Source organism: Anabrus simplex, chromosome 3 (assembly GCF_040414725.1).
Source record: "Anabrus simplex isolate iqAnaSimp1 chromosome 3, ASM4041472v1, whole genome shotgun sequence".
NCBI lineage: Eukaryota > Metazoa > Arthropoda > Insecta > Orthoptera > Tettigoniidae > Anabrus > Anabrus simplex.
This window is the reverse complement of record NC_090267.1, coordinates 497745065-497759948: the sequence shown is the minus strand read 5'-3', so window position 1 is coordinate 497759948 and position 14884 is coordinate 497745065. Positions and strand designations below refer to the sequence as shown.

The window sequence follows — 14884 nt, the reverse complement described above, 5'->3', positions numbered from 1 at the left end:
CCTATTGCTTGGATTTCATAACTGACAGTTCCTTAGTTCGACTCCCGCTGCTGAATTAACCTCGTTTCAACCCACATCCTTAAATGAAAGTGAGAATCCGTATACAAGTAAGCGGAAGCAATGTCAGTCTCCCTTTGGTGCCCCGTGGTCGCCAACCCACGCTACCAAGTTGGAATCCTTGGCCGATTCGTCCTTTTAAACCCCTTGGCAATGGTGATTATTGTTTTAAGAAGAAGTACAACAGGGCATCCTCTATTAACACTAAACAGAAGGAAAATGGAGGAGGTCCGACACTTTGAAAAATGAAGGTATCGGCCAAAGAACGAAGAGCGTGAAAAAGAAAGATGCCCTAGGCCTCAAACATAATAACTTTGGGGTCGGAAAAAACAAGAAGCGTGGAACAAGGAAGTGGAATCAATGCCATACTCAACTAGGGGAACTACTACTAATCTGCGGTCCCCAGTTGAAAGTCCTTGGTCCCTTTGGTGACAGACAGAGGATACCGTGGATGAATTTTCTATCCTCATCACATGTATGTTTAATCCTCAATCGAAACGGAGGCTGGGTCCACAACATTTCCACAGTCACCTGTTATAGAAATCCCGGACGTACTAGAAAAATGAGCGAGATAGTTTCTCCTTGCTTTCCTCAGGGACTAGAAGGTACCCACATGAGTCTCTCAGGCCCATTAAAATTTATATACCCAGAGATCTTGAAGAACATTTCCCCCAATGGCGATACTAACATCACTCATTCCTCAATCAATTTCATGAAATTAAGTATGTTCTAGTTCTAGCCCAAGTCAGAACATAAACACTACATCTCACCAGAGATGGATATTTAGCTACAGTATATCTGAGTCTTCCTTCCTTATCCAGGGGCGTGCTGGCCACCCCTAGACGCCGATGGACAGACCGGTAGGGGGTGTGGTATATCATCCACTAACGTTATGTCAGTCTGTAATAATTGATTAAATGAAGAGACGGACAAATGTAGCGAAGTCGAACTTACATGGTATGATATTCAGTTATACAATAGTATCTTTATTATTTCGACTGTAAACATTTTGCTTTTCTGTTTTCAAGGAATTGGCAAACGCTTTCAGACCGTGGCTGCTGTTCAGCAAGCACCATGTTTTCTCTTTAGTCGTGAGGCGCTCGGACTATAGCAGCAGAGCCCTGAGTACGTCCCAAGACTTAGCAAGTGTGCGGGGTGCGGGAGGATCCTTGAAGGACGATATGGGCTTGTCAGGGGAAGGAAAAGTGCAGGCGGGTGTAAGCGCTGAACGGCAGAGCCCTCGCCAACATTGCCAACCACTTTACAATGTACCTAGGCTTTTTCTCCCACGTCTTATATTAATTGTTGTTAGAGATTAATTCCAAAACAATGAATTCCATTATAATGACTACTTAAACAATCCAGTTCTATAAAGAATATACAATAAAGATTTTTTAAATGTAACCATAACTTGACGGCGCTATTTGTAGGGTGGTCAAATTGTTAAATATATTTTCATATTTTGAAGTTTGAGCAAGAAGAGAGTTATTTGGGAGTGCACTATTTATTTGTTTTCATGAATGTCGTTTTTATCACTTATGATTGTGATCTGTGAAACAGTGCAGTGCCATAGTAGTCGGTATTGCATTACCTGTTAGCCTGTTAATGTGTGTGTATAAATGTCATTGTAATGTAGTTAATTCATTCATTCATTCATTCATTCATTCATTCATTGATGTTGTAGTGCAAGCAGAGTTCTATTCAGCCAGTGTCATTCTATTACTATTATTCATATCGTGGTGGTGGTCAGTAAGAATTGGACTAATTGGGGAGAGGAAAGAGATGACGGAACAGCCCTGCCAGAGAAGAATGTCACGAACCGCTACTGCTTGGTATTTGGGAGAAAGATTCCCATATCAATGTTATTACTCTTTATGTAATTACTGAAATCTTTAATTACTGTTAGACCCACTTCCATGAAAATACAGTATACGGATAGAAGTTTGCAGTGAAACATTCGCGTCACCTTCGTCACTGCTGCAAAGTGAATTATTGCAGAACCAGATTGAACGTTGCATTGTGATGCCATCTAACATAGGGAGCTGCGAACTACCTCGATACAGCAATGAATAAGGGTCTTCAGAAGATGAAAACATATTTTTTCGTGTGGGTCCAGGAAACACCTAAAGGGTCCAAGTTGCCCTTCAATATAACAAGTTTTAGAAAATCGCATTTCCATATCTTTACACCCTTTTTACCTTACTAATTATAATAATTATGCGTACATTTACTAAATTTAGACTTGTATTGCTATATCTATCAACGTTGAGTACCGCTGATGTGGAAAAATGATTCAGTCGTCATGGCAACGAATTGGCTGGCGACAGTGGGGACTGTTGTCGTGATTGATTTTTATAAGCTGTAAACCCGCGTCGTCATTAGCCCATACTGATCAGGAAAACGACTATCGAAATGATGAGGAGAAAAACGTTAAGGAATGAAGGGAAAAAGGAATCATAAAAAATTGTGTCTACTTCGGGAAAATCAAATGATTATAAACATGTTTTTAACAACTGAAACTCAAATTAATAACGATTAATTTATTTGCCTCGTACGAGTCGTTTTCGAGAGGCATTTATGTGGAATTTGGAGTCGGTAAGCGTAGGATTCAGTGGACTGAAAGGGGAAACTGAGTTCCTATGAAACTACCATGAATGAAATAATTAGTTCTCTAGAGGACGATGAGATGAGGCTTCTTTGCTAAAAGAGCCTCCTCTATGTCTCTCTGTCATGGCCATCCATCAATATTTCACATCACAGCCTGCACGCTTGCTAGATAACACGGCGTAACACATTTTGTATTGCTAATTTCGTAACGCAAATTTTGGGATGACCCCCAGCCATAAGGAGGGATTAAAAGCTAAGACCAACAATGATCGCTTACGCTTTGCTAAATTACTAGGCTTATTACTGTTCGTTAAGGTGTGCTCGATGTCTTCTGCTATCACTCATCTCTGATAGATTATATTACTCCTGCTTTTACAATAATCCGTCAGCGATAGGTTCACAACATGCTACTGCTGGTCCGTGGTCCAATAGCTCTGCACTCCGACCGACCAACCGAACAGAGGAGGGGTGGCCGCGGGTCTACCGTGTCTCTACGCCTCAGTATTCGGGAGACGGAGAGGGACTGGTCCACACCGTCGGCTGTCCTAAGAATGGTTTTCCGTGGTTTTCCATTCCCCTGCACTAAGGACCGTTCCTAGTACAGTATAGACCCCTCACGTTCTCTGAGCATCTCCCTGGCTAGGAGGCCTGGAGGGGACGAAACGAAAACATTTTAGGAGTAGACGCTGTGTAGCCCTTACAGCATTGCGCTTAACAACAAAGACTTTGTTAAGTCACGCTTTAAAGTTAAAAAACAATATTTCTTTGCTTGTTTATAAACTAACGCTGGTTTTTTCTTTACTACAATCGCAGAATTTATCTTTTTAAGAATGTTGCAGTGCGGTAAGTCGAGAATATCCCTTTGCTGCTGACCCCTAAAGGGTCGAAATCATAGGATTATTAAGACGTTTGGGAAGGCGTGTACACACATATCGGGTTGTCATATACACGCATGTGTCTGCTTTCTCAGTAAAGTTAGCGGGGAATTCAGTTCTTGCCATACGGGAACGGAAAGAGTCATAATGTATGATGTGACTATCGGCTGGAATAATACGAGACTTACAACGAGAAATAACTCCCGAAACTATCAACAATAGGGCGAGGGTACAAATCCTTGACTGTGTTAATTAATGCTTCAAAAGAGAATAGGACTAGAAAAGGAGGCAGATCGCGTGTGTACTACCGGTGGTATAATGTCCGGCTGTCCTGTACGGCGTTGTATCACTGGTAGTTCACGAAAAAAATAGGCGGAAAAGTATCCGAAATACACTCTAAGCGCCGTTAAAAGGGCGTATCTTTCTTTTAATTATTTACTACAAACAAAAAGGCCGTTTATATTTTTATAAGATGCATAAATTAAAAAGGCAGGCGCCAACAAGGGTCTGCAGCTTCACTGTTGTCGAAAGGGGAGAAGCAACTTGAGTGTAACCTTACCTGTGGCGAACCAAATTTGGGTACTCTGGTATCGTGAGTCGTGATGGAGAGGGGCTGGCACTTGGCCCTAGTTTGTTCCCACGCGCCCTCTTCGCAAGTGGGCGCGGCACAGTTCGGTTCTTCTCGGCAAGATCCGACAAGATTTCTCGCCGCATTGTAAGTTAATTATAGGCGCGGGAAATAACTGTGGCTGGCAGAACTGGCATCCTTCCTCCATCACGTTATAGGAAGAGGAGGGGGGAGGGGGGGGACACGAGCACCGTGCAAGACTTACGCAATCGAATACCATATGCATAAAACATTACTTCATTCGCCAAACTGCCTCTCTCTTCCGGACATACTTTAATACAAAATAGATTGTCCTACACACTTATAATAACGCTGTAAAGAAAAGTAAACACAGTGCATCGATAAAATCGACATCTTAACGCATAATTGTTATTAAAAAGAGCCGTAGATATAAATGAAAGCTGCATATAAACTATTAAATTATTCAATCTGCCATTCACAGATTGGGACTCACGAAATGTTACTACTTCTGTCAGAAGAAGGAAATTCCAAATTTTAAAGGTTAAATGATCGGAGTTTTACTACCTAGGCCTAGTCTACAAACTAAAATTAATTTAATTCCGTCAAACATCGAATATTATTTCTATAATACTCTTGAGTACCTTCCAAACAATACGGCACAATTTGATCCACACGAGTCTCCTAGCATCATCATTCATCGAAATACTGTACGTTCCAGGCCCAAATTTCTACCTATTTATAGGAAGGAGCTTCATTACTGTAATTCTCTTGTGCAAGGAAACTATTTGAGAAATATTTGAGGAACGCTTAAGCAAAACATGCGTAACATTTTGTTTTGTAGACTTGATATGTGCTTATGCCGTGTCAAGAAAACAGGCTGAAATTCTTTACGCTTTACAGAGAAATTTGTTCTGCGTCTTCAGAAGAAAATTTGGACTGTTCAGGAGGAGACTTACTTCTACAATACTGTAGGTCTTCCCCGTGAACAGTCGAGACTTTCTTCTGAAGACGCAGAGCAAAGTTGTCTGTGAAGCGTAAAGAGTTTCACCTTGTTTTCTTGACACGGCATTATCATGTCTACAAGTACGGGCCGTGAAAGCACCTCAGAGTAACCCACCTTGTATGGATTTGAACACTATCTTTCAAAAACAACTTTCGAAACTTTGATAATGTTAAATGAAACCGTATACTGCTGTAGTATCTCTTGAGTAATCTCATTGGTATCTTGTTTTTCCTTCCAGGTTAAGCCAATAATTCTCATCCAGCAAGATGCCATTCAAGCCCATTGAAAACCCCAAGTGCCCCAAATGCGGCAAGTCCGTGTACGCCGCAGAGGAGCGCGTCGCCGGCGGTCTTAAGTGGCACAAGATGTGCTTCAAGTGCGGTTAGTATATTCCACTCAATTTGTTCAATGAAGCTAATCACACTACTGTATATCGTATACCTTTCTTGTGTATCCAAAGCTATAACGAACCTTGTAACTTATATCGATAACTGTGTTGTGATTTCTTACAATTAGCCTTCATATCTTAATTCCGAATACCCTGCTGCCTTGTTTGTACCAGCTACTCTTCATGTATAGTTTCCCATTGGACCAAGTCAACATCATACTCCAAATTACTTACTATGTTTCCCCCTAAATGCTTCCTCCCTGTTATCAATCAATCAGTCATCAATGATCTGCATTTAGAGCTGTCATTCAGTTGTTCTTTCTTAAACTTCTTCAAAGACCTTGCACACTTACCGATCATTTTCCTTGATAATTTATTCCAGTCCCTTACTCCTCGTCGTATGAATGAATATTTTCCCCAAGCTGTCCTCTTGAATTCCACCTTCACATTATGATCTTTCCTACTTTTAAAAGCTCCGTTGAAGCTTATTCGTCTACGAATGTCATTCCACGCCATCTCTCCATTGGTAATTCGAAACATACCAGATAGACGAATATCTCGTCCCCTTACTCCCAAGTCTTCCCAGCACCAAGTTTCCAACATTTTCATAACACTACTCTTTTTGTCGGAAATCATCAAGAACAAATCGTGCCGCTTTCCTTTGGATCTTTTCCATTTCTCGTATCAAGTAGTCTTGGTGTGGGATCCCATACTCTAACTGCGGTCTTACCAGAGACTTATACGCCCTCTCCATTACTTCCTTACTTTCTTTCTTAATCTGTTTACCCTCCAGGGTTGGTTTTTCCCTCGGACTCAGCGAGGGATCCCACCTCTACCGCCTCAAGGGCAGTGTCCTGGAGCGTGAGACATTGGGGAGAATGACCAGTACCTCACCCAGGCGGCCTCACCTGCTATGCTGAACAGGGGCCTTGGTGGGGATGGGAAGATTGGAACGGATAGACAAGGAAGAGGGAAGGAAGCGGCCGTGGCCTTAAGTTAGGTACCATTCCGGCATTTGCCTGGAGGAGAAGTGGGAGACCACGGAAAACCACTTCCAGGATGGCTGAGGTGGGAATCGAACCCACCTCTACTCAGTTGACCTCCCAAGGCTGAGTGGGCCCGTTCCAGCCCTCGTACCACTTTTCAAATTTCGTGGCAGACCCGGGAATCGAACCCGGGCCTCTGGGGGTGGCAGCTAATCACACTAACCACTACACCACAGAGGCGGACTACTTCCTTACTACAACTCCTAAATACCCTCATAACCATGCACAGAGGCGGACTACTTCCTTACTACAACTCCTAAATACCCTCATAACCATGCTAAGTGATCTTTATGTACAACCTCCTTAATATGATTACCCCAATGGAGATCTTTCCTTATATTAACATCTAGCTACTTACAGTGTTACCCATGAGGGTACTATCACCCCCATCAACGTCCGGCTCCATGACTAAATGGTTAGCGTGCTGGCCTTTGGTCACAGGGTTCCGGGTTCAATTTCCGGCAGGGTCGGGAATTTTAACCATGATTGGTTAATTCCGCTGGCATGGGGACTGGGTGTATGTGTCGTGTTCATCATCATTTGATCCTCATCATGACGCGCAAGTCGCCTACGGGAGTCAAACCGAAAGATCTGCATCTGGCTAGCCGAACTTGTCTTCGGACACTCCCGGCATTAAAAGCCATACGCCATTTCCATTTCACCCTATCAACACACTCATTAAAAGTGAGAGGACTTTTTCTCCTGTTGAAACTTACAATTTGACGTTTCATCCCATTTACCATCATACCATTATCAGCTGTTCACCTCACAGCATCGTCCAAGTCCCTCTACAGTCGCTCATTACCTTCCAGCAAATGATCCATCTAATGTAACTAGGCCTAGTTTCAGCCATTAATTTTCAATGTGACCCGATTGTCAACATAAACGCCTTTGAATGCCTGTAACAATCCACCCCTGATAAGAAATTTAAGAATATACCAAATATGGGATGAAAAATGCATAGGAAAGGTAATGACATAGACGGGAATGAACATCAGTGACAGTTCGTTTACTTTCCGCACTTAGAAAAATGTATCTTTCTCACTGCCAGTTACCCTAACTTCAATCATTTCTCTACTCAGGAATGTGCAACAAGTTGCTCGACTCTACAAACTGCTCCGAGCATGAAGGTGAACTTTTCTGCAAGGTGTGCCATGCCCGCAAGTTTGGCCCTAAGGGCTACGGCTTTGGCGGTGGTGCGGGTTGCCTGAGCATGGACCAGGGTGAACATCTGCAGCCTAAGGAGGGGTAAGTGTTACAAACTTATTTTAACTTTATGGGACTCTATCTTCCAAAGTAAAAGTTTCACTTATATTTAAGTGTTTAGGTGTGTTAAGAAAGTTTTAATTCATCTTTCAAAACGTCAGAGATGACATTAAGAAAGTACTTCACATACAAAGAGGAGAATTCATAATGTATAATTTAGCTGCAATGTATAGGTTACTTGCTCTATTTTGAAGAGTTCATATAAACAATCTGTAAGTCCTCAGTAGCTATGTAAGTGTGGTCTAACCTCGTAAACGTTCGATGGGATTTTGATGCGGTTTCTACCGTTGTATTGAGCATTATCGATGGTCGATTAGGTGAACAAAACGTTAATCTACAATAAAATCGATTCATTTAGTGGCGATGTTAGTACAGATGATCAAAGACAACAGTCGACACTACTGACCTACTGACTGGCAATCATCAGTTAGTTCACTGCAATGACTGAACACTACTTCCACATCAGCGATGCTTACCATTGACAGACTTATCTAACTTCGTGATTATCTTCATCATGTATGTATGTATGTTGAGTCCTCAGCCCGAAGGCTGGTTGGATCCTCAACAGCTCCGCCATCAGCTGTCATAGATGGCCTGGGCATCACTGAAGAGGCGTACTAGGGAAATGAGGAGTGAGGTAGTTTCCCGTTGCTTTCCTCACCGAGCCAGAAGTTGCTATTACATATCAGTCTGCCAAGCCCACTGAAATGCATGCACCAACCGACCCTATGAGCAATATTTTCACACCATTCATAGCAGGGACTGGCTGCAGAAGGAATGGCATTACTAGCATCACTCATACCTCAGTCACTTTCATTTTGTCAAAGCCAAGGATAAAGCTGAGACAGATCAATGAAAGTAACAAAATTGCTCTAGCCTATACCAGAAGACATAGTGCACTGTAAACACTACATCTTGCCAGCAAAGGCACATCTTCATCATAGCACAGTAAAAATATGCCTCATGCAGAAGATTGGAGATGAAATTTCCTATGTAATGTTCGTTATTTACACTTTTTCGATGGAATTAATATTTCCGGAGATATTTCGAAGTTTGTGAAAAACGAAATAATCACGAATATGTCCGGGTCCATGGCTGAATGGTTAAAGTGCTGGCCTTTGGTCACAGGGGTCCTGGGTTCGATTCGCGGCAGGGTCGGTAATTTTAACCATAATTGTTTAATTTTTCTGGCACGAGGTCTGGGTGTATGTGTCGTCTTCATCATCATTTAACCTCATCACGACGCGCAGGTCGCCTACGGACGTGAATCAAAAAAGACCTGCATCTGGCGAGCCGAATTTGTCCTCAGACACTCCCGGCACTAAAAGCCATATGCCATTTCATTTTATCACGAATATCTCTGTTATACAGAAAAATGCATGGAACATAAAATATCATAAATTGTATTATGCACGAATTTAATTATGTACAACTTTATGATACTGCTAGTCGTGTTGGTCCCCTTAATACTGCTACTGTATAGGCCTACTGATTCAAGTTATATATCGAATTTGAAGAAATTCTATTCAGCTTTCTTTTCTTGTGTGTGTGTGAAATTGCCACCCACAGAAAGACATAAATTGAATGGATTTTTATAACACACCTAAATTCAAGATAAAACCTAAGTAAGCCAAAGAGTCAAAATGTGAAGTCTACACACAAAATTAAAATTGTATTTGTCTACATGTGATCCACAGTACAAAGTACTTTCTTACCCTATCTCTGATGTGCTTGAGAATGTTGTCATTGAATATTAGTGATGACCTGCACTACAGACATGCAGCAGAGAATAGAGTTGCTTATTGAGAGAATCTCGCATTAGATTTTTTAACTCAAGGAATGATAATTGCATTACTCCATTCCCAATAATGACTTCTCTACTTCTCACACATATGCATGTCTGTTTACATTTGCACTCTTGGGCAACACAAAGTAATGCACCTAAAAGTAAGCACACATGCAATGTAATAAGGAAATAAATAACTCCTTACAATATGACCTCTTTATTGCACAAGTTATTAATTCTTCTACATATGGACATAATCAGGCAGGGAATCAAAGAGAACTCTAACATAGTTCTGTAAATGGTTTGGTCCCAGTATTTTGTAGTGGCTGATCTAGAGTCCTAAAATCTCTTTACGATAGAAACTGCTATCCCAGAAGGGGGATATTTTGAGGACGTGAATGGCCAAGAATAAGTTATGTAAGCACATCAACGACAAATAGTGTCTAGTTTCAGATGTGCCCTTAAAGGCATTGAAAGGGGACATGGAAGCCCTTGTATACACCTCTGTGGGCAGGGACAGTAGAACACATGTGTGACTATCATAAGAAGCACACAAAAGGAGTAATTCTCAAGGGCAGCATGAGCTCATGACCATAGGCCCCCAAGCTGAGTCTAGCATTGCATTGTTAAGTCTTTTTCTCTTTAGTGACAGGTTCATGGGACCAAGAGTGTCTTTGATCTTCATGCCCTTTAGCTGATCTTCAAAGAGTCGAACCTCTTCCAGTGTTGGTCGGTCTGCTAATTGTGCTTCTTCTCAAAACAATAACCACCACCAACATATAATTCTTTATTGTTTATATCCCGCTTACAAGTACTGATGGAAACATAATATTACAGAAGATGGATCACACCATCAGCATTGATAATATGCAGGTAAATAATCAACTCTGGAGTTAAGGCCTTCCAAATTATTTTTCAAACTTTAATACACAGGCCACTCATCTCTTAAAGCAACTTGATGTCACTCACATCTCCTGAGCTTGTCACAATCCTATAAATCCTGCTGGATTTTAAAGGATATTATGAATGAAATCTTATAATGCTGCTGAATGGTTGAGGAAGATTCAGGAAGCCTCCTTCAAATTTTTGAACAGTGGACAGTGTGAGCTGTTTGGGCTAGCCTCACTACTGAATCATGCAGTCTAGATGAGGATATTCTGGGCCACCAACTTCAACCTTTCTCAGTAGCCTCGTATATCCATTGCATTAAACATCTTCTCATAGATGAATGAGGACTGTGAATGTGCAGCCAATTTGATCACATGGTTGCTACTACTACTAGTGGAGGTCATGGGTGCGAACGGTGTCACACAGGGGGCTTGTTTCCTAATGCCGACCCTATGTGGAAGGATGTATTTGCTATTGAATGCTCCTAAAGTGGTTGGTAGCGTAGTGTTGTGTGTACATGAAGAGATGGTACTGAGACAAACACCCAGTCTGCAAGCCAGAGGAGTTAACCATATGTGGGTGAAATCCCCAACATGGCCAGGAATTGAACTCTGGACTCTATGAACCAAAGACTGTGGTGTTCACCACCCACCCAAGAAACCAGGCTACAGTCTGATAATGTTTCCCCTTTCAAATTCATTTGTTTGTAAATAAAAACCTCTGTGGCATTGTCTAGTTAATCATCTCATTAAATAACAAGTGCACTGACAAAAGCTGGCAGCTGGCATTTGTATAAGTAATATGGATAGTGGCTTTCATACCTTCTACAAATATTAGCTAGAGCTCATATAGAATGAAACAGAAATATAATTTAACTCATTTGAGACATACCTGTATGATATCACCCAAAATTGGTCAATGTGCATTACTTTTTGTCTAAGGGTATACTACCACTGTTTCTTGAAACAGCTTCAGGAAAGACAATGAAAAAAGGACTCTGCAATTTTTAAATGGGAAGATTATTATATCATCAGGATTGGATAAACTTAAAAATATGCATAGTGCTTCTACATTATTTGAGGGCGCTTCCTTATGATAAAATACCTATCCCTTTGCAAGCGATTATCTCCTGTGTTCTAGACTGAGTGTGCAATGAGACACATTCCTAAACCTCTTTTCCATGTTGCTTGTGTTCCCTTTTATTTATTATTTCTACCCCTTGATTACATTAAGAGCAAGCCAAAATTTTATACAGTTAGCATATATATATATTAGTACATAATGACATATCTGAGTCATACAGTTCCTTTTTGCATGTTAATGTAATAAAATCAGAAATAAATTATAGCCTAAATAAATAAATTCTGATATCATACACTGAAAAGTGTAAATAACTGTTGACAAAGAAGCAGAATTCATACAAATGGTAGGAAATCTTCCCCTGGCTGCCCTGCTTTGCAATCATTGTGGCATCAGTTCTTTTGCAGTGCATGACAAAAGAATTTAGCTCATAAGCTCCACTAAGCTTATCAAGATTAGCAGTGCAAGTATAGGTACCAGAGTGAAATGGAGAGCAGCGATTTATCAGGTAAGAACTCAGTCAATAGCACACACCTTAGTTGGTAGAACAGCTCTGTAAATTGTGTGCCTGGACAGTGACAGAAGGGGTGGAGAGAAAAAGAGAAATATAAATAGAGCAGTTATCTGATGTTAAGGTCTAACGCATTCCTGGATTTGTACAACAGCTGATGTTCAATGTCAGAGTCGCTTACAGCAATGGGGTGGGAGAGTACGGTTATGATATTTAAATAATTTTAAATGCAGTTTGATGAAAACAGATGTGAACGGGTGTGTTAGGAGATTTGAAAGTTTGGTACTATGGTGACTGCACAGCCTCTTAGAGTGTTAATTGTCAGGTCGATATAGAAGGATGGAAGGAGTCCACGTCAAAGTTGATGAGATTTATTGATGTTGCTGATGACTATTATATTAGGCAAATGTAGAAGACAAGTCTTGCAGATGTTGCCTGGTAAGTCACTGTTCTCCATTTATTTCCTTAACTTATATAAATTTCAAAGAGTCTTGGTGCTAATATAATGATAACTGCGCATAAGCACTTACAATATTTGATTCAAGCTCTAATTGTGAAATTACCATTCTACTGTATGTAAAATAGTTCTTCAGGACCATGTTCAAAGTGGACTTTCAAACACAATCCAATTCCTTTGATAACACCTTTTGTTAAATGGAAGAGCAATGATTGTTGAATAAATATTTATTTTTCAATTAACCTCTGCACAAACATAGAGTGTGCATATTTTAAAAGCTATGTTTGATTTGGAATCTTCTATAACACTTCACAAAGTGAAAATGGCTCTTAAGCATTTAGAAGAGCATTAAAGACTCAACAAACTTTTCCACTAATGGAAGCAAAAATAACCAATGCAATGACAAGACTATCTATTTTATAGTATTTAAAAAGTATTTTTGCACTGAGTTTGATGTTTTCTCATTTTGAAAACTAGTGAAAGCAATGAGACAGGACTTTTGTTAATAAACAAACACAATTAGATACCGGTAGTGCATATGCACTCAGAAAAAATTGTAAGACCCGAACTTGTCATAATGTTCCCGTGTATGAAAGGGAATGCCATTGATTTGACGGTTCTTTCCAATTCAGTTTTTCATTAATCATTTCAAAAGATTTAAATCAGATAAAAACTTTGAGTTTCAATGGATTTCCTAATTTTCATTTTCAAAGTTTAAGTTTTGGATGTACTCTGATAAGAAGATACCGTAAATCATGCCTCCCTATAGCCAAATGATTTATAAAAGACAGAGTACTTTATATTCACTAAAATATAGTCATATGTTATTCAGGCATACTGGTATATTAATCATTTGTGAACATGTCATTGATTACAATTACCAGTAAGTTCTCCCTTCTTAATAGTAAAGTAGGTGCACTGAACAATATTAAGTCAGAAACTGTAAAGAAATAATTCAGTTACCTTTATGATAACTAGAATCTTTTTAAGAGACACTTTTACATTATTTTTATTGGTATTTTTCTCAAACTTTGAACTATAATTTTCCACCATAACTGAAGGGCCTTTTACTTCATTTCTCATTTTTGAAGGAAAAAAAGAATTGAAAATATTCAATTAATTATCCCTTATAATTAAATTATGTTCTGTTTTATACACAGAACCATATGGCTTTCTCTTAACTCATCCATCCATTAACCTTGTGTGTTTTACAAATTAAGTTTAGAGACTGAGTGTCATCCAATAAAAGTAGGAGTAGATGTTATTGTTGTATCTACATGGGAATGATTTTTCTGTCTCTTGTATGTATTGTCTCACGTGCAGTGTAAACGGTATGGCCAAGCAAATAACCTTCCTGGTAGTCTATTGATATGCAAGTCAAATCTACATGTGCATTTTGTCAGCTAATACCAACCAAACTTTCACTAGAGAGAACAAACTTATTTCATAAATTACATACATTAATAGTAATTAATCAGTAAAACTTTCTGTAATGATATTGTTTATAAAGATTAGTAAAACAAGGGCAAAGCTGCACCCTTACAAGTTCTGAAAAGGCTATGGAATGACTGAAATGGAGACGCCAAGCTTTCCTTGTTGCACATTAATTGTGAAACCATAGGCATGCGTTCTGGGGGTGTTCAGGTGCTGATAGAATATGGGCCATCAAGCAAAACACAGCAAATGCAAATGACAACCACATCAAAAAACAATAATTACCAAAACTTCAAATGTCATAAGACTTTTGAAAATCGGTCATGAAAATTCTTAATAATAAATAGCATTTTTCAGCATGACCTTCAAAGAACATAGCGTAGGCTAACAATATTTTGTCACAGAGTAGAGAATTTACTACACTAAATGTGTTCGCTATATTGAGCAATTTGTACTGTAAATAAGATAATAAACAAAATATTTTTTTTCAAACTATAAAATAGTTTCTTCTCTTATCTACAGTATAAAAATGAGTTATGGATATTTTTCTTAACGACAAAATACCATAAACAATTTCCATGCATAGGTGAATGAAATTTTCTTTTTATTTCAGTCTTGTCTGTTGTGATGGTAGAAAGTTAAGCATCTGTTCATCACTTTGAGATATCCACCCATCATGCATAAATAATATCCTGTAATAACACATCTCATTTTTTCTTCTAAAAGCAATGCTAAAGCTATTGGAACCCAACTCTACGATGTAGGGATAGCACACCTATCTCTTACCTGAAGGCCCAGCCAGTCTAAGGATATTAACGGCAGATTCAGCCTCAAGACACTGTCTGAGGAACTGTTGATATGAGAGTTAGCGTACCCGATCAGAAAGATGTCGTCACA

General features: G+C 39.6%; 1 protein-coding gene across 4 annotated transcripts in view; it reads left to right on the top strand.

The window, feature by feature from the left end:
- The window catches only part of Mlp60A (Muscle LIM protein at 60A), a 60728-nt gene that overhangs the window by 10145 nt on the left and 35699 nt on the right, over positions 1-14884 (top strand). For all 4 annotated transcript variants that reach the window (XM_067143658.2, XM_067143660.2, XM_067143659.2 and 1 more), the window contains exons 2-3: positions 5370-5512; positions 7648-7813. In XM_067143658.2, the coding sequence (XP_066999759.1) occupies positions 5398-5512; positions 7648-7813 (281 nt within the window). In that variant the 5' untranslated portion in view covers positions 5370-5397. The remainder of the gene's footprint in view (positions 1-5369; positions 5513-7647; positions 7814-14884) is intronic.